Source organism: Cyprinodon tularosa, unplaced genomic scaffold (genome assembly GCF_016077235.1).
Source record: "Cyprinodon tularosa strain WSP-4 unplaced genomic scaffold, ASM1607723v1 ctg808, whole genome shotgun sequence".
NCBI lineage: Eukaryota > Metazoa > Chordata > Actinopteri > Cyprinodontiformes > Cyprinodontidae > Cyprinodon > Cyprinodon tularosa.
In genome coordinates this window covers 326,149-346,770 of record NW_024039572.1, presented here as the reverse complement: position 1 = coordinate 346,770, position 20,622 = coordinate 326,149, and the positions used below count along the sequence as shown (strand labels likewise).

The 20,622-nt window shown below is 40.5% G+C and overlaps 1 protein-coding gene across 3 annotated transcripts in view; it reads right to left on the bottom strand.

The window, feature by feature from the left end:
* Positions 1-713: 713 nt before the first annotated feature.
* The window catches only part of tubgcp5 (tubulin, gamma complex associated protein 5), a 44,564-nt gene continuing 24,655 nt past the window's right edge, over positions 714-20,622 (bottom strand). For all 3 annotated transcript variants that reach the window (XM_038271749.1, XM_038271750.1, XM_038271751.1), the window contains exons 11-23: positions 14,684-14,886; positions 14,461-14,576; positions 13,835-14,103; positions 13,557-13,755; positions 8,786-8,974; positions 8,525-8,707; positions 8,360-8,444; positions 8,159-8,279; positions 7,755-7,900; positions 2,699-2,824; positions 1,342-1,430; positions 1,126-1,226; positions 714-1,028 (exon numbers count right to left, since the gene is read on the bottom strand). In XM_038271749.1, coding sequence (XP_038127677.1) covers positions 982-1,028; positions 1,126-1,226; positions 1,342-1,430; positions 2,699-2,824; positions 7,755-7,900; positions 8,159-8,279; positions 8,360-8,444; positions 8,525-8,707; positions 8,786-8,974; positions 13,557-13,755; positions 13,835-14,103; positions 14,461-14,576; positions 14,684-14,886 — 1,874 coding nt within the window. In that variant the 3' untranslated portion in view covers positions 714-981. The remainder of the gene's footprint in view (positions 1,029-1,125; positions 1,227-1,341; positions 1,431-2,698; positions 2,825-7,754; positions 7,901-8,158; positions 8,280-8,359; positions 8,445-8,524; positions 8,708-8,785; positions 8,975-13,556; positions 13,756-13,834; positions 14,104-14,460; positions 14,577-14,683; positions 14,887-20,622) is intronic.

Genomic DNA, 20,622 nt, shown 5'->3' with positions numbered 1-20,622 from the left:
AAGCAAGCCATACTTTAAATGTACATGAACGAACTAGCATCAGACAGCAGAAATATTAATTTCTTCACCATATAACTAACTGTATACGCTAGTTTTAGCATATAAATTTTAATTTTGTGAAATTATTGTTTTTAAATGCATCATTACAGAGTTTTTAACCCCATGCTTAACCAGCGCCAACAAATCATTTATTTACCTGCATTATAGGGCTTGTAGTTCAGCCACAGAACATTATTTCCATATAGAAATTCAAATTCCAGAACAAATTAATGAATGCAAATAAAATAAAAACCCTATAAAAATGGACAACATAAATAAGACCTTACATTAAAAATAAGAGTTTATTAAAGATCGTTTCTGATATTTAGTTAGACTTAGTCATTTTGTACACACAAAGTGTATACAAAAAAGAAATTTTGTTTAGTACAGCTCTCTAGACTTTTTCCTTTTTTAAAGTGCAGCCTTGATAAATAAAGGTGAGCAGCACTGAGAAAAACACTGGGATGAAAAGAAGTGATGTAAACATGCAACTGTATAGTTACAGTTCAAACATTTAGTTTTTTTTTTTTAGTTGATTTAGTTTATTTTATTGGAAAGCAAATATTTTTTCTCATTTATAAAGCTGTATATTTCTGAATAAAACTTGTTTTATAGGTCCCAAAGAGGCTCTCTAACCTTTTATTATTTTCCTTCTCCGTTGTACTTTTGTGAAATTTTTAGTAATCAAACATCACTGACATTTTATTTGTGCTTACAGATATGTACAGTACAATAACATTATTTACAATCAACATGACTATTTGCTTTTATTAAAAAAAACAACAACAAAAACACGCATCTCATGAAATAAATACAGCTGTTCATGTTTTGGCTGCCAAAACTTGATATAAGTTACTGATCCACAAAGAGAAGATGGCAGCCTCCATGTCACTGCTTACTGTAGTGAAAACAGTCAAAGTGATGGAAGAATGAAACGAATTATCAGCACTGCTCATATCCGGCCTTCAGAGACAGGGCCAGAGACTCCACTGCAAAAAAAAGAGGAAAAAGAACCTGATCATCATCTCTGTCTGTAGAAAGTGAAGCCCTGATGTTTGGGAGCCCAGATCAACAGGTTTTACTCACGATGAGGAAATGAGCCCCGACGAACAGCCTTATTAAGTATCGTCACCAGGAACATGTGGCAGTTTTTGAAATCCAACTCCATCTTATCAATAGACTCGATCCTGGAAGGAAACACAAGATCAGGTAAAGATGGTCACCATGGCGATCCCTGCTCCAAGTTTGGGGTCAATAGACAGAAAATAATAAAATCCAGTATGCATGTTTTTCAACTCTTACTTCCAAGCTCCAAATCCAGCTCTCCATCGGTCTGAGAAGATGAGCACCAGATTGAGAACCTTCATTATCGCCTCTTTCACGAAGCTGACCTAAAAAAAGATGAGTGTTAGAAGCGAGACCTTCTCTCTCCTCCCCGGGATTCATAACAACAGCATGCTTTGAGAAAAGTTGCAGTGCTAACTGATTCTCAGCTCATTAAACCAATGTGATTTAAAAAAAAACTGCTGTAGTTTGACTCCTGCAGAATTAAACGGCTGTGAAACTCAAACATGAATAGCATCAGTGCAGCAGGTCTTTTTTCAATTAAGTTTATGACTTTATATGTGAGGAGGAGGATTTTAAATTCTATTCTAGATTTAACAGGCAGCCAATGAAGAGATAGGAGAGACATGATGATAATTTTCATCAGAACTCTGTCTGCAGCATTTTGGATCAGCTGCAGGCTTTAACTACAGTTTCTGGACTTCCTGATAGTAAAGAATTACAATAGTCCAGACTTGAAGTAATAAATGCATGGACTAGTTTCTCAGCATCACCCCTGGACAGGAGATTTCTAATTTTTGCAATATTCTGCAGATGAAATGAGGAAATTCTAGAAACCTCTTTGACATGGGATATAAATGATAGGTCCTGATCAAAAATAATATTCCGATCAATTCCCCATTACAACAGCAGACACTTTTATAGATCTGCTAGATTTAGTCAGTTTTTTTTTAAAGCTGTGTAGCGAAAAACTCTTAAAATAAAAGTAGCTTTTAGAACAGCAGTAGAAAAGGTTACAGAGCCTAAATAAATAAATGACGCCAACTGAGCCGAACTGGGACATTCACTGGGATCAGGCGCATTAGTCAGATGATACCAGTGTGGCAACAAACATTTCAAGTGGGTGTGGTGTAAAACAAAGGATGAATATGTGGAAATGCACCCCATGCCTTTTGGTGAGGTGGAGTATCAATGATACTGTGGGCCTTTTTCTCATCCAAAGCCTTTAGATATTTAAGAGCTTTTTAGAAGCTTGAGACCAGAACATTTTTAATTGAATGATGATCATCTCTGCCAGTAAGATAAAAATGGATCAGTTTGAGCAAATATAAATCCTACTTTTATGCACAGACTGTTCCAGACTGGAACTCTATATAAAACCTGAGGGGTAGGTAAACAGAAGAGGACAGATATCTGGAAGATCTGGAGGGCATTTTTAGAGAGGAGTGGTAAAAAGTCTCTCTCTCTGTATGATGTTATCTTATAAAGCAATATGGTTTTATATTCTAATGAGAAAAGTACTATGAAACGCTGGATTTGATCGCGAGTTCTGAAGAATTGAGCCTGCTTTTAGAATTCAGCACAAGGCGTTGACCTTTTCTCTTAACAGACAGCGGTCATGGATAGTTGCCAGGTATCTGTAGTGGATCTTGATCAGCTGGTCCAGGTCTTTTGCTTCCTGTACTTGGTTCTGAAACTCCAGTCCAGTGCTGTGCAGAATCTGTCAACAAACAAGGAAGGCATTTATCCAAAAGCAAGAAAAAAAATAGATTTCAAACAGAAGAAGTGGATTTGGAGCTTGTGCTTTCTGACTGCTCAGTGCATCGATGGCTGTTTTCTGGCGGATCACCGATTTTTAAAAAGCCTGACCTACTGATTATTACTGTTACTGATATGTTTTATAACTGATGCTGTCAGATGTTATAAGATTACAACACAGCGTTAAAGTTTAAATCTTATTTTATTGCATGGAAAAATGATCTAGAAATAAGTAAAACATTTCTTAAATTAAGCGTATTTACCCTTAATTTGAGCAGGTAAATGAGATAGTTTTCCAATGGAATGAGTATTTGTACTCTTAAAATAAGATTATTAGATAATATGCCCTTGAAATAAGACAATGCAATTGTATTTTCTTATTTTAAATGAAAATTGTCTTGTTCGATTGGCTAAAATGTCTCTTTTTCCTCCTCAATCAAAGAAAAAAAATGACTCGTCTAGATTTCAATTTTTTCCAGTGTGAAAAACATTGAACAGTACCCATTAAACAATAAAAGCTTTTAATTCAGCTACACATGAAATGTTTCTATAAAATATAACCAATATTTAGAGCATAGACATTATACACTGAATCCAACTTAACCTTCACTCACCTTGTCAGATCATTTTTAATCGTAGGAACAATAGCTCAGTGACAGTATATTGGCCATAGAGACACAGGCAGACCTTGTTGCCCATATATGCATATTTGTCCTGCATATATGGGCAACCAGAGGAGTGGCGGCCTAGTGGTTAGGGTTTTGGGTTTGGATCCCAGAGGTTCTGAGTTCAAGCCCCACTCCCACAAACTGCCACTCTGGGTCCCTGAGCAAAGACCTTTAACCCCACAATGCTCCCTGGGCGCCGCACAATGGCAGCCCACTGCTTCCCAAAGGGATGGGTTAAAAGCAGAAAGGGAATTTCATTTCTTTGCACTTGTGACAGAGTAATGACAATAAAAGTTGAATGTTAGTCTGTTCTGTCCGCTCACAGACAGAGACACACTTCCGTTACACTGCAACACATCAGAGCCCAGTTCCTCTAAAAAATAAAACGTGAAGTAGCTAAAATTTGAATTTCTTCCTGAACCAACCAAGATGCAATGCATTCTGGGAGAAACTAAAGCCAGCAGCTTATGTCTCATTATGTCAGAAACTGAGGGACAAAAACACCAGATTCATCTACATCTGATTCTTTTTTTTAAATCTGTATTCTTTTAAAAACAAATTGCAATAGTATAGATGTAAAAAACTAAATGTATGAATATTTATATTATCATTATAATGTTTTTGTAACAGACCATATGTCTATATATTTGTTACCTTTTTATTGTATTTTCAAAATTGTATTGTAACTTTTTTCATTGTATTTACAAAAAAAATAGCAGCTTTGATAATTCTGTTAATCTACATTTATGCAGATAAAGCTAATCAAAGTTCAATTAAATTAAAAATTGAATTAGTATGCTGCCCGCCACACAAACTATTAAATTTAGTTTTGTTTATCAATAATAAGTTTGCTCCTCGCCCATTCCCATTTAAATTGTAACGGCAATCAAACCCAAACCCTATAGACACTGTTTTGCCTGCTAAAAAATAAAAAGCTGGGAAAAGAGCCTTACATGGAAAGTCAAGATTAAGTAAGCTAAAAGAAGCAAAGCAACACAGTGGTGGGATAACTGGGGCTGCTGCAGAGATCAACTTTAGCAAAAGTTCCCCTCCTTCATTAAACAGCTCAAGCTCAGTCTCTACATGTGCAGATCTGGCAGAAACACGGCCATAAAAAACCTTCACAGCTGTTGTTACAACATATGGTGGTGAGAAAAAAACAATCACTCAGTTCCTGTTTTCTTTTTTCTTGCATGTTTGTCACACTTAAAGGAATAGTACACCCAAAACATGATTAGCCTTCATTTTCTACTCACCCCCATGCTGAACAACACTCTGGAGTACTTTTTTGATATCTCAAATGCATCTGGAGATCTGGGAGGCTTCTTGCTGTCTGCTGACATTCAAATAATGGAGGTCTATGGTGTCCGAGGCAGAAAGGTCCATAAAAGTCCACAAAAAACGTGTCAATATTCCTCCATACTGCTCGTCCAATGTATTCCAAGTGTCCTGAGTGGGTAGCATCCAGAATTTACTCGAAACTAAGTCATTTAGAATGTTTTTAGAGCATAAACAGTAGTGTATAGGATTTCCTGAAAGCGCGCGCCGGCGAGTTCATGACGCTACGGAAACCGCGGCAGACCAAACCAGATGAAAGTGCGCATTCAGCTCGGCAAAGAACTCATGCTCTTCCTCAACACTGAAGTCCTCAGACATTTTTCTTTCGTTGTTTCTTTCTTTGCACAGGTAAACAGCAGATTTCTTCTTCTACGCTTGCATTATCGGCAGAGCAGACGCACTTTCATCTGGTTTGGTCTGCCGGCTTCCGTAGCGTCATGAGGAATATTGACACGTTTTTTGTGGACTTTTATGGACCTTTCTGCCTCGGGCGCTGGGCACCTCAATTATTTGAATGTCAGCAGACAGCAAGAAGCCTCCCAGATCTCCAGATGCATTTGAGATATCAAAAAAGTACTCCAGAGTGTTGTTCAGCATGGGGGTGAGTAGAAAATGAAGGCTAATCATGTTTTGGGTGTACTGTTCCTTTAAATGTATCATAACTTTAAATATTAGTCAAAGAAAAAAAAAGTTTTTTTATTAAGGTTTTTACCATAAAAAGGGAGACAAAAATCCAACCTACATGACCCTGTGAAAAAAAGTGATTGGACCCTAAATCTACCAACCATTTTGGTTACCCTTAGCAACAGCTGCAAGAGCTCGCATTAACTTGCAGTCGAGTCTTTTCAATCTCTGTTGAATTATGTTTTTTTTTTTCCATTGGAGGGTTTTCCAGATTAAACAGCATTTTTAAAGGTCATCCCAACGCACCTCCATAGGATCCAGATCAGGACTTTGACTAGGCCCCTCCAAAGTCATCATATTGTTCCCCGTCATTCAGAAGTAATTTTCCTGGTATTTTAGATTGTTTTATTGCTGCAGAACCCAAATAAATTTTCGTCTCAAATCACCAGCATATGGCTGAACCTTCTCCTTGAAGATTTTTTTTTTTGACAGAAAGAATAACTCATGGCTTCATTATTCACAGAAAGTCCAGAAGCATCAAACAGCCAAGATAATCACTCCACCACCCCCATAGTTTACTGTGGTTATGGTAGTGTTGTTCAGAAATGCAGTGTTATTTTACATCAGATAAATTGGGGACACTACATATCTTTTGACCCAAGTATTAGCTTAATTTGAGAATTTTTCAGGTCAATATACAGATGGTGGTGCTCATCAATGTTGCATGAAGGTGGCGGCCCTTCTCAAAAACTTGCCTGGTTAACTTCAGGGGGTCAGATCTGTCACTGAATCAGTCATGTGACCCAGAGCGCCGCTTTATGGCAGTCTGAGCTCCCCTTAAACACCACAGCCAGCTAAGCTAAACTAAGAGCTGTTTCTTGCCAACGAAACCGATATCATCCTTTACTGATCAGACATATTTTTGGTTCCCTGGTGTGGGATTTGATGTGGAGGGAAAGTGATCTTGAATGAACAAATAACTCTCTGACATGACTTCTCAATCTGCTGGTCCAAAGTGGTCTGCTAGCACAGAGGTTAAAAAACATTTCTGCTTCTGACCCACAAAACGCAATCATAGTCAACTCATGACCCAAACTACTGGTAGAGTATACCAACATTTCTAAAATATCAGTTAGGGATGCAACTAATGATTATTTTACAAAACGATTAATAATCGGATAGTCAAAGTTTCCTTCAAGAAGATTTTTTTTAACTTTTTTTTAAACTAAAATTTTTATACTTGAGGAGTTCTGGATTGAACATATTGACAGAGGAAAAAAAAAAGAGTCTATACTCTATTTAACAATTAATCAATTTCTTATTTCATTGACAATTATTTCAATAATTGATTAATCACGATGAATCCGATTTATTGTTTCAGCCCTAATATCAGTAAACCATGGGTGTAATAACAATACAAGCAGCCTCAACAACCAAAGTAGTTGGTTTTGTTTATTTTTAAGTTTTTTTTCTTTTTTATATATCTTTACGCATGTTATTTATTTCTTTGTTGTTTAGTTAATATCTGTAGTGGATCTGAAGATCCCATAGTGGTTAATCAAGGACTCCAGCTTTGGGAATCAATATGCAAGCAGATTCCAAAACACAGAGGCTGCGTCCTAACGGTGCTCTATTCACTGTATACAGAGGAGACTATATAGTGCAGTTAACTGACCTTCAGATGACCATTACTTTGTTCTTTCTCGCCCCCTAAACAAATCCCATGACGTTTAGCAAGGAAAGCTCTTGCAAAGAATTCTATGATCTATCTGCTTGTCTAGTGAGCATAGATGGACAATACCTTTCAAGGTGCATTGTGGGAAACCTTAACGGAGGCAAACGGGTCCTTTAGATGTTGTTGGGTCTTTTGTTTAAGTCCTTGCTGCTCTCTTTGAGTAACTTTGGTCAGCCAGCCACTCCTGTGGTTCTATAAAATGAATGACTGCATCGCTAAATACAAATGCATGCCACACTTTTCAGATTTCTATTGGTCAAAACCTACTGGGAAATATTCTGGGCTATTACACTCAAGAGAATAAACTAAAGTTTGTTGTTTTGATAAAAATGGGGAAAAAATTCAAGATTATAAACATTTGAGGAAAGTACTAAGTGCAACATATGTCATAGCTTTGATTAAAGGTGTCAGACGCTGCACCTGTTATAAAATAATGATTTAGAAATTGTATAAAATGAAGCTTTGGTTTATCTTCCTCAGATGTAATCTGAGCTTTGGGAGTCTATGCAGAAACGGCCTTGTCTTACCCTGGTCATGATGTAGTTGTGGAGGCTGTTGACAAAATGCATCAGTTTCACTCGCAGAAGACACATCCTGTGAATCTGCTGGCTTATCGGCTGCTTCACTTCCTCTGCAGGAGATCCTTCCAGTTTCCTTGTGACTTCTGCAAAATCTGAAAAAACAAAGCAAAAGTTAATGAAATCCTTTAATAAATATAAGATCCCTAACATCAAACTGACACGCCGTGTTGGAAGGAAGACATGCTTAGGATTACCCAAAGAACACCTCATCTATAGCGAGGCACTTCCAGTGATTTAGACAAATATAAAGCAACAGCACTGAGGGTAATGCACCAGTAAATAACATTCTGACATTCGTGTGTCAATGATGTGACGCAGGTGAGCATTTCAGCTCTAATCTCAGCTCTTACCACCGAACCGAAGCGTATCCAGACTGTATTTAGCCCATTTAATCTGCAGCAGGAGAAGGAAGACTTGATTGTAGATCTTCTGACACTCAGAGCTGATCACGATGTCTACAGGCCAGGGTACCTGTGGAAAGCAGACCAAACGAACCTCAACACCACAGATTTACCCGTTATGAATAAATGATAAATAACTTTTTTTTTTACCTTGTAACTCAGGGTCAGGACCTCTAAATTATTCACTGGATGTTTCTTCCTGGATGGGTCAAGAGGCTCCAGAAAGACTGACAGCCTATTGGATATAAGAATGTTAGAGGAAACATTTGCTTTGTATTTCATGGTTTTTGTATTAAAACCGAAGGTGTGCAGTACCTGCCACTGTCCTCTGGGTAGCGCTGTCCTACTGCCTCCTGCAGCAGCACGTTGAGAAAAGAAGGCTGCTGCCAGCTCTCCTTTTCCTGCACCTTATCAAAGATGGCGGTGTAGAAATCGTACATAGTGTCTCCAGCTTCAAGCAGGAAGTACTTCCTCATGGCTTGGAGGTATTCTAGCAGCCTGAGGAAACAGGAACAGAGTAACACTCTGGATATGATCCCACTGAAGCTGGAGGTGCTCATTTACTCATTCGCTTACCTGTAGTCTTTTTTCAAAGTCCTCATGAGGTTCCCGCAGCACTCGATGTACCTCCTCTCAATGTGGGGATAAAGGCAGCAGCGCAGGGTGAGCTCGAAGGTTTGGCAGGTGACCGACTGAGAGGAGCGGTCCACCATGAAGTCGCCTCCGGAGAAACGCTCATGGAAGTCTCTCTGCTCCAAGTAGAGTCTGAGGAGGAAGAGGGGATGCTGGGTCACTCAGATCTTCACATGCAGGAATGTCTTACCACCTAATTACTTTTAAAAGAAAAACATTCTGAACAAGTTTTAATTTTGTGCTATTTTAGGAAAAACAAAAAAACACCACATGGGGTGAAGACGGAACATATAGGTTTAAATCCATGCATGGACCCCCACTGGTTCTTGAATGAATGCAAGATTCCTTCTTTTTTTTTTTTTAATCAGGGTAGATCTCATTAAGATTCTTCCTGTTAAAAGGGAGTTTTTCCTCTCCACTGTCACTACAAGCATGCCTAGTATGAGGGATTGCCTTCAAGTCGATGCAATCAACTGGTTTTCCTTAGATAGAAAACTTTGAATTAATTTGGCTGTATGATCTGGTGAACTGTAAAGTGCCTTGAGATGACATGTGTTGTGAATTGGTGCTATAGAAATAAACTGAATACAATTAAGATTGAAAAGAGAAACTTGGACAATAATCAGCTACTAGCTAAAACCCCTTAGCAAGTTGTTGAAGAACCAGATGCTTTTTGCAGCTGTTGTAAAATCCTTAGATAGCTCTGGGTTAATGTTGGAGCACTGCCCTCAAACAAGTGGTAAAGGAGTCATAACCTGGTATTTTACATAGAAAAAAAAAAAAGAATTAAAATTTTTGTTTAATCATCTTTAGATCAAAATAAATAAACAGCACTTATTCAGACCCCTTTATAGCCCTTTTTTGTTGCGAGGGTACAAGAATTTGATGTGTAAATGTGTGTTCATGTTGATATAAGATACTGTTAGGTATATTGCTGTATGGATCATTTACCATTGTTTCCAGGTCTACTACACAAAAGGTCAAAAGCTACACAACCAACAACACTTTCCCACTGCCTGCTGGTGAGTTTCTGATTGGAATCACCTCTTTGGATGGAATAGAGAAAGGTGTGTTCTTAGCGAGGCGGGCTAATGTTAGCCCCTTTCCAGGATTGACGTCAGTGCAGAAGGAACGCACTCATGTGGGCTTTTCTGTTTTGAGCAAAGAGCCCAAATGAAAACAAAAAACAAGCCGCTTTCACACTCTGGATTTTCCAGCAGGTTTTAGTTGAAGCTCAAAAACTAACACGTTTTAACTGGGGCTGGGCAATATAACAAAACGCAGTTTTCAAGTACTCAATTTTGGTCACATAACATTTACCGTATTTTCACGACTATAAGGCGCACATAAACATCTTTTTTTCCCCTCAAAATGTGCGGTGCGCCCTATGGTGCGGTGCGCCCTATGTGTGTTGCAACTGCGACTTTTGAGACCACCTCATTGAGGAGATGATAAAAGAGTGGCTGAATGTAAGGAGACCAGGTGTTTTTTTTTTCCACTCATCACCACACCATCGCTGTTAATCTGACTCCATGCGTGCCCATCTCACAGCTGATGTGAAAAACATGGTGAAACAAATTAATGCTGTGCTCGCTGTGAACCGGACCCAGCAGGTGCAGCAGAAGCAGCGAGTTTACATGCAAAGTCAACGGTTGGCGAGCGTATAGACGCAGCAAAAGGTCCCGCAGCGCGTTTTGAGCGAGTCGGGAGCGCACCGCCAACGCGCTGCTGCTGCTCGAGATGGAAACAATTGAAGTTTTGCTGCTGGACGCGCCGCATCAACGAATCAGAGAAGCTGATCTGGGAGCTGACAGCGAGACAGACACAGCGCTCTGATGACATATGATTTTAAAGCAAATGAAAGGGCTGGATGGATGAGGAGATGATGAAAGCGTGGCTGAGGGATGTGTATGTGAGGAGACCAGGTGGTTTTTTTCCACGCATCACCATCGCTTTTAATATGTGACTCCATGCGTGCCCATCTCACAGCTGATGTGAAAAACATGGTGAACAAAAATAAACGCTGTGCTCGCCGTTATCTCGGGGGTCTGACAAAGGAACTTCAACCGCTCGACATCGGTGTGAAGCAGCCGTTCAAAGTAAGGCTGCGAGCGGCGTGGGAGCGATGGATGACAGACGGAGACCACAGTTTCACGATAAGTGGAAGGCAGCGCCGGGCAAGTTACGCCACCTTTAGCGGATGGATTGTTGATGCTGGGACTAATGTGTCTGCTGGCTCTGTTGTTCAAGCTTTCGCAAAAGCCGCCATTATTTCTGAGGAGCCGCGCTGCACGGAAAGTGACTCTGACAGCGCAGAAGGGGAAACTGGCATGTCTGATTTAGCGCAGCTGTTTAATTCAGAAACAGAGGATGATGACTTTGATGGGTTTGATTAATACTTTGTAATAAATACATGAATAAAGCACAATCATACTCAGTTTTGCTCCCGCTCTATTTTTCTACCTGAAAACTTAATTCAACAGCAGCCTCTGGGCGGGTCTCCTCCTCTTCACCGCGGCGGCTGGCAGGTGTTTTTTCATCTAAATAATCTAAATCTTGCAGCTATATTTGCTGTGATCAGTGGGAATAAAGTAGTTTTAATATGTTTTTAAGTGAGAAAGTCCACCTGAAAACTTAATAATTGCAGTCAGTTCATCCAGATTATCTATTTCTGTCGGAGGCGCTCAGACCCCCACATACCAGCGGTGCACCGACAGCAGAAATCCCTTCAACAGCAGCCTCTAGACTGGGCAGCCTCCGGGTTCACCACGGTGGCTGGCAGGTGATTTTCATCTAAATAATTTTAGCTGCAGGCACCAGGATACCGGTAATAAAAGCGAACAAATTCCGTCGGCAGGTTTCAGGATTTTAAGTTAATTTAGGAGCGATCACAGCGCTGTGTCATCTGCGATGTGTCTGTCTCACGGCCAGCTGCCAGGTTTGATTAATACTTTGTAATAAATACATGAATAAAGCACAGTCATACTCAGTTTTGCCCCCGCTGTATTTTTAAATACGCAGTAGAGGTATTTAAAGGTAGTAGAGGACATGTACCGGTATATAAAAAACGCGCCCTATAGTCCGGTGCGCCTTATGTGTGTGTTAAATACAGAAATGGGACACATAACTGAGAGTGCGCCTTTTAGTACGGTGCGCCTTATGGTCGTGAAAATACGGTAAAAAGAGTAAGACAGAACATTTCTGTCTGCAGCCCTTTAGGTGGCAGTTATGCAATTTAAGAGGGTTTGCCAACACGGAGAGAGGTAGAGAGAGTTGCAGCTGCCAAACAGACACACGCATACAAATAGAAGTAAGTCATATTTCTCACACAGGTTAAACTACAGTCCTGCAACAATGGAGAAGCAACCTTTCATGGGGTAATGAAAAAACTGAAACCATAAAAGAAGTACAAGCTGGTGGTTAATGCAAAGGAAAATGTTTGATTTTTGGGGAGATTGTTCAGCCCTATTTTTAACATGAAGATGATGACTCCTTTACTGTTGGTCTATTTCCTACCATTAGCTGGCCCTTTTGGGTATGGGGGGAAACATCAAAATTCTGAAGGTATTTTTCTCAAACACACGAGAATCCATTGTGTTTAAGGTGGGACGTATAGCTGGGATTAAAAATTAGAAGTCCTGAGCCCACAGTCCAATCAGAACAAACATTTGTGGAATTGGGGGAGAGCTGTATCAGGCCGCTGCCTACAGGCGCAGCCATGAAAACTTCTGTCATTTGATCACCACTGCACTTATGAAAGGTGCACAAAACAAAATATCGTTTTGCATACACTTTGTGTATATAAAATGACAATAAAAGTTGTAAGTATAAGTCAAACATGCCTGTGCATGATGACACATGTAGCTGCTGGTATCATATCTGTTTTGTCAGAATCTGTGATTTAATCTCTGAAATAGGAACAGTGAGAATTGCTTTGTGTCTTTCAAGGTTAGGAGAAACAGCTCCTCCTTTGACACTTTTGAGTAGAAAATTTTCCTTCAGGAGGCTTTTTGATTGTCAAACTGCAGTAGAGTAGAAGAAGTAAAGAGAGGATTTGTGGCGGTGCCCTGTCAGATCATATTTATTGAAAACTGGCTGCAGTTTAAACCACGACAAGGTTCTTTTTAATGATAGTCTTGTAAAGGGATCTACAAACAAATTGTACAACTCTTCAGGGCTACAGCTGCTCCTGTTCGCCTTCTTTCATAGCCAATCCACAATAAATTCCAGCTTGTGCACAAAATAAATGAAAACACGTTTCATATATTCCATAACAGTTTCTTCCCCACTGCCATTAGACTGCTGAAAGTTGTGTAAAAAGGGTTATTTTATCTATATATTTTTTTAAAAATTGTTTATATTACTTTTTTTATGTATTTATGATTGTTTTTCAAGGCTGCACTTCAAAAATGAAATTGGCTAGAGCTGTTTTACATTAAATTTCTTTTTGTATACACGAGTGTATACAAAATGACAAAATAAATCTGTCTAAGTCATGTTGTATTTTCATTCTTCCCTGTAGAATAAAGAGAAATGCATCATTACAAGCTCCACATTATACAACAGCAATGGGGATGATGAGTTTATGCAGACCTCTGCTCTGTAGTCTTTACATACATACCAGCTTATGATACAAGAAAACGAAATATAATAGATAGTGAGAAATTGTTTCCCAGCAAAGCCAAAAAAACGTGATTTTGTTGTTACTGGATACCTGGCGAAGTTGATGGCTAGCAACGGGTCGTGGACATCTTCCATCTCCAGGTGCTGCGCGACAATGGACTGCATCTTGATCAGACTCCTGGTGGTGGCCTGCTCTTCGGTCACTTTGTCTGTCGGGGATTCTTCTGGGCTGCTCAGGCGGGACTGCACAGACTCCAGAAACAATGTGTACAAACTCTTCCTCTCCGCATCTGCAAAGTCGTGTTTTTTCTTTAATTTACTTGGAGAGGAAAAAAACAAATACGACCTACTAATGGGACAAACACAGACCTCTGGAGGATCTCCCAGAATCCTCAGCCTCCCTGCAGTCCAGATTCTTCAGCAGCTGCATGGACTTCCCAGCCATGATGATCTGCTTCAGCACAGGTTTAAGGAAGGACACCATGGTGAGCTGCCTGTTGCTGGAGCCCTGATCCCCTCCTGAGCTCCCGCTGGCTGCGTCGTTCAGCTTTTCCTCATTGTCCACCATCTCCGACACACTGTACAGGGTGTAGGTGGCGTACCAGAAGTCTTTATGGTTTACTGGGACATCCTTATTTCTGGAAAACAAAACAAGAGAGAAATTCAGGATTTTAAAAGAATTTTATTCCACCTAGTTTTTATTTTATTGGGATTTTGAGACGGAATTTAATTATTCATTTGCAAAAGAAAATCTTTCTCATTTGCATTTAGCCTATGAGTCATGACGTAGCAGAACCAACTTCAACACTTTTGTTATTTAGACTTTTCTGAATCTGTGCATCATTTTTCTTTCACTTGACAATTGTGACCTATTCATTGTGGTCCATTGTATAATAACAATGAACTATGTGCTAGAATTATGCAACGAATACTGGAAAAGTTCAAAGGGTTTGAATACTTTAGGATGGGAATGTGTGAGGACTCCTGTCACCTACCGCTGGATGATGAACTCCTTTGCAGGGTCGAACAAATGGCCGTGAACAATCCACTCATCCACGATCTCCAGGTATGGTCTGACCGTCTCAGTCCACAGAGAGAACAGCAGAGCCACCTGGCACAAAAAGAATTACTAACATTTAGATCATTTGGTTTCTTTGGAAAGATTTAAAACTTCACCTTCATGGTAGAGGTATAGGAAACTAAAAACATAAGACAGACCGCTTGCTCGGAGGCATCTCCGACGCTGTCATACTCAATGATAGCTTTATAGAGAGTATTCAGCAGGTGAGAGGCTCGCACAACGTTTGGGGTGGCGGGGGGAACCTCGGCGACTCCTGTGCAGAAGACTTTGTGCAGCACTTTAATCTGAGCCAGGTGAGGACTTAGGCGCTCCAGAACGGCAGACAGGGTCACCGTTTCCTCTGCAAAGAGACAACAGGTCATCCAGAAGGTGAGAGGAAGACCTCTGGCATCACAACTGGACAAAAAAAAAAAGACGTAAAATCTATACAGCGACACAGAATGGACAAGCTTGTATATAAACCTGTACAGTCCTGGCTTAGACGCTGCACTGAGTGGGTTGTTCTCTAAACAAATGGGACGTTTCAGAGTCTGATTACTCCAGTAAACAATTATTCAATTACATAATTAGTCGCAATCATTTCATTAATCATAACATTTAATTTCAGAATTGTTTCAGCCCTACTATCAACTCTAATGGGTCAGTGCAGCTTTCAGTTGCCATGGAGACTGAATTCAAGCTGGAGGATGGGTAACTACCCCCTCTGCTCCGGGAAAAGCATGCATATATATATATATTTTTTTTTTAAGGATGGAACGGTTTATGAAAACCATCAGAACCGTTCGGTTCGACTGTCTCGGTTCGGTTCGCGTGTGTTGCGTTTGGTTCATGCGCGGCTTCTTTTTCTCATAGGCGAAGCGTGTACACTCCAGAGCAGAAGGTGGCGGTACTGCGACCAAAGCCAACCTCCAGTAGTAAACAAGAAAAAGAAGAAGAAGCGAGGCAGCGTAGCCGGGTGTAGCAGGAAAAAAATCAGTTGTTGTGGAGAATTGTGTGGGTATGGCGAGTGGGAAAGAACAGGAGTTGGAAGACGCGCCAGCAGCACTTTATAGGGCTGCTGTATGGGAGCGCTTTGCATTTAGAGTGACCTACGACGGCGGAAAGAAAGTTGTGGATAAAGGTGCAACAGTGTGCAAGCATTGTACAACACGTTTTGTGTATGCTAACAGCAACATGACCAACATGTCATGCTAAGCCCGAAATCCCTCATACTCCGTCATGCTCCCATCCGCCCCGCTGCGCTCCAGACCGCCTGCAAAAAGCAAACCCTACAGCCTCTGCTGTGGCTCCCGTCCGCTCCGCTTTCAGTTTCTTGGAGATCGTAGAGGGCATGCGCGAGATGATTAAATTCAAAGCAGCAAATGATCCAGGGTTTCCGCGGGTCATTAAAAATAATTACAATTCGGTGTAACAATCAACATATACCGAACCGAACCGTGGATTTTGTTTACCTTTCCACCCCAAACATATATATATATATATATATATATATGCATGGCTAGGCTAATGGCTAGAAGGTTACACACACACACATTGATGCAGGACTTTACTGTAATCTTTCTGTGAAAACGTTCTTTTTACTATTATGCATGGATTACTGTTAAAATTTGTTGGTACAAAGGAGCATAGTTGACATACTGGCTTTGAAAAAACACCAACAATATTAAGATGAACATACCAATATGTCATGCTGAAATGCGGGGATTTACAGGTACATATGGGGACATTCAACTGGTTCCCATAAGGTAAAGGTCTGGTCTTTTGAGTTGGGGTTAGGTTTAGCACTAAGGTGTGAATTCAGTTTAGGGTTAGGTATGTGCTGGTAATAGGGTGGGTAAAGGTCTGGTTTAGGCCGTATAAAATGATTGCAGGTGAATGAAATCTCCCCATATGTCATGAAAACGAAGCCGGATGGAAAAGACAGCTTTCAAGGTTATGAAACCTTCTACATCAGGGGTGCCCAAGTCCAGTCCTCAAGAGCTACCATCCTGTAACTTTTAGATGCATCTCTTCTCTAGCACACCTGAATCTAAAGCATCAATCCCATCAATTAGCCCAGCAGAGGCACAGGAACGAGCCACTCATTTGATTCAGGTGTGTTAAAAATAGTTGCATCAAAAAGTTGCAGGATAGTAGCTCTTGAGGACTGGACTTAAGCACCCCTGCTCTACATGCTTGTGCTTAGTGCAAAAGAAAAATCTCCAAAAAAAAAAAAGAATCGCAATATATGTAGAAAATAATCACAATTCTGATTTTTGGCTAAAACATTTAACCAATCAAGTTAAACTGGAATGTTTCAGTTTAATTTAAGCCACAACTGGGATGAGTTTTGCAGTTTTAGTGGGATTCTTTTGTTGTTGGGAATAAATGTGTTTTTTTTTTTGTTTTTTTTTACAGCACTAGTGGCTTGTTTTTTCGACAATAGGCTGACAGGAAAGGGGCATGAGAGAGAGGAGAGACATGCGGCAAAGGACCACAGGACGGTTTCGAAACCGGGTCGGCCGCGTCGAGGACTAAAGGCTGGTTTATACTCAGAAACCAGGTCATCTGTGTGTGTGTCGCAGTACACGCAAATATGCCCCCGCCCCTTCCGCAGACACTCTGGTGCACCTCTCGAAATTGTAGGTGATCGCAAACAGTGCCGTAGACAGGAGGCCTCTGATTGGTCAAATCTAGATCTGCATCCGGTAAGGTACCATTGTGTACTATTTCCTGTTTGGTACCTTACTGGCTTGTTTTGTTTGTATGACCACCGAATTGTGAAGTTCAACCAGCTAGAAGAACGAGGTGCTGCGGGAGTATAACCAGCCCTTAAGGCCTCTGTATATGGCTCATGAGCCACCTATACACGCTAATGTTTTTTAGAATTTAGAAGACCCTTCTTAAATGGATTATATTTCTAAACACCCTCTGGTATTTTTAGGTTATATTAAAGGTACACTATGCAACTGGTGTTGATTTTCCAGTGAGGCTCCCTCCAGAGGGCGAAAGTAAAAGTGCACTGTCGTAAATATGCACAGCTGTTCTCCTGGTTTCTCCGTCAAGCCAGGCGCGGTTGTTTTGAGCTTAGCAGCGAATGACTAACGCTGCGTTCACACTGGACGTAGCTGGCGCGACAGAAGCAGCGAGTTTACATGCAAAGTCAATGGTTGACGCGCGTCAAGGCGCAGCAAAAGGTCCCGCGGCGCGTTTTGAGCACCAGGCGCAGCACGTCTGAGCAGCTGAAGCAGCGCGTCGGGTGCGTTTAACGCAGGGAGAGAGACACAGCGCTGATGATCTCTCCTCTTAAACAGTTTATTTCAATTCAATTCAGTTTATTTATATAGCGCCAAATTCACAACACATGTCATCTCAAGGCACTTTACAGTTCAACCAGATCATACAGTCAAATTGATACAAAGTTTTCTATCTAAGGAAAACCAGTTGATTGCATTGACTCATTGACTCAAATACAATCCCCCACACTAAGCATGCTTGTAGCGACAGTGGAGAGGAAAAACTCCCTTTTAACAGGAAGAAACCTCCAGCAGAACCAGGCTCAGTGTGAGCGGCCATCTGCCGAGGCCGACTGGGGTTCAAGGAGACAGAAGCAGAGATACAAAAAGCAGCTGTAAAAGGCGGCCCCGTCCAGGAAACACGCAGCCAGGCAGACGAGCTCCAAGGCAGCTCCCATGCCAGAGGACGAAGAGAGCACATCCACTCAGTCACGGTCAGAGAAACAGGACCACACTGGAAAACAGGCCGATCTCCAACATCTATAAACAAGGGTGTTGATAGAAGCAGCACAGCTGATGTTTCTTTCCAGGATGACGTCACAGCCAAACAGGAACAGACGAGGCAAAGCTACTCTGAGGAAAAGCAGAGAGAGCAGAAGGTTAGAGATTGAACTAACAGATTCTGCAGAATAGGAGAACAGAGAGAGAATGAAGCAGAATGATGAAATGGGGGTCCCTATGTCCTCCAAAAGTCTAAGCCTATAGCAGCATAACTATAGAGATAGCTCAGGATAACCTGAGCCACCCTAACTATAAGCTTTATCAAAAAGGAAAGTTTTAAGCCTAGCCTTAAAAGTAGACAGGGTGTCTGCCTCACGGACTAAAACTGGTAGTTGGTTCCACAGGAGAGGAGCCTGATAACTAAAAGATCTGCCTCCCATTCTACTTTTAGAAATTCTAGGAACCATTAGTAAACCTGCAGATTGAGAGCGAAGTGCTCTGTTAGGAACATAAGGAACAATCAGATCTCTGATATAAGATGGAGCTTGGCCATTTAAGGCTTTATATGTGAGAAGGAGGATTTTAAATTCTATTCTTGATTTAACAGGAAGCCAATGAAGAGAAGCCAGGATAGGCGAGATATGATCTCTCTTTTTAATTTTCATTAGAACTCTGGCTGCAGCATTTTGGATCAGCTGAAGGCTTTTAACTACAGTTTGTGGACTTCCTGATAGTAAAGAATTACAATAGTCCAGCCTTGAAGTAACAAATGCATGGACTAGTTTCTCAGCATCACCCCTGGACAGGATATTTCTAATTTTTGTAATGTTCCTCAGATGAAAGAAGGAAATTCTAGAAACCTCTTTGATGTGGGATTTAAATGACAGGTCCTGATCAAAAATAACACCAAGATTTTTTACTTTATTATCTGAAATCAGTTTAATCCCATCCAAATGAAGTGACTGGCTAATCAGTTTCTTTTTCAGAGACTCTGGTCCAAAGACTATAACTTCTGTTTTGTCTGCATTCAGGAGCAGAAAGTTAAGAGTCATCCAGGTTTTTATGTCTTCAAGACATGCCTGTAATCTATGTAATGGGTTAGCTTCATCTGGATTTATAGACAGATATAGCTGGGTATCATCAGCGTAACAGTGGAAATTAATCCCATGCTGTCTAATAATTCTACCAATTGGGAGCATGTATAAAGTAAAGAGAATTGGTCCTAGCACTGATCCCTGTGGTACTCCACAGGTAACCTTTGAGCGTGTTGAAGATCTATCATTAACATGAACAAACTGAATTCGATCAGATAGATAAGATTTAAACCAGTCTAGTGCTGTTCCTTTAATTCCAACAAAATATTCAAGTCTTTCTAAAAGAATATTATGGTCAACTGTATCAAATGCAGCACTAAGATCCAACAGGACGAGCACAGATACAAGTCCATTATCTGAGGCCATGAGAATATCATTAGTGACTTTCACCAGAGCTGTTTCAGTGCTATGATGAGCTCTAAAGCCAGACTGAAACTCTTCAAAAAGTTCATTATGGTGGAAGTGATCGCAAACTTGTTTGGCAACTACTTTCTCAAGAATTTTGGATAAGAAAGGAAGATTGGATATAGGTCTATAATTGACCAAGTCATCTGGGTCAAGAGACGGTTTCTTAAGCAGAGGTTTAATTACAGCAACCTTAAAAGCTTTAGGTACATATCCCTGTAACAGAGATAGATTAATCACATCTAAAATGGAGGAGGAGATCAAAGGGAATACCTCCTTAAATAACCTGGTTGGAACTGGATCTAACATACAAGTTGAAGGCTTAGATGAAGACAATAATTTTGCTAATTCAGAGAGTTCAACTGGATCAAAGCAGTCTAAACCCGGTTCAGATTCCATGACTACCTCAGGTACAATCGCGGATAGAGGAGTGCTTATGATCTTATTTTTAATAAGATCAATCTTATTTATAAAGAATCCCATAAAATCATTGCTGCTAAGAGCAGGTGGAATGGACGGTTCAACAGAGCTATGGCTCTGGGTGAGTTTGGCAACTGTATTAAAAAGAAATCTAGGATTATTCTTATTCTCCTCTATTAATGAGGAGAAGTATGCTGCTCTTGCTTTACAAAGAGTCCTCTTATACAGCAGTAAACCATTTTTCCAGACTAGGAAGGACTCTCGCAGGCCTGTGGAGCGATATTTTCTCTCCAGTTTCCTAGCATTTTGCTTCAAAGTACGCAGCTCTGCATTAAACCAAGGAGCAAGCTTTCTATTTTTAACGGTTTTCATTTTCAAAGGAGCTGCGTTGTCTAAGGCAATACGCAGAGAACTAGCAACCCCATCAACAAAATCATCAAC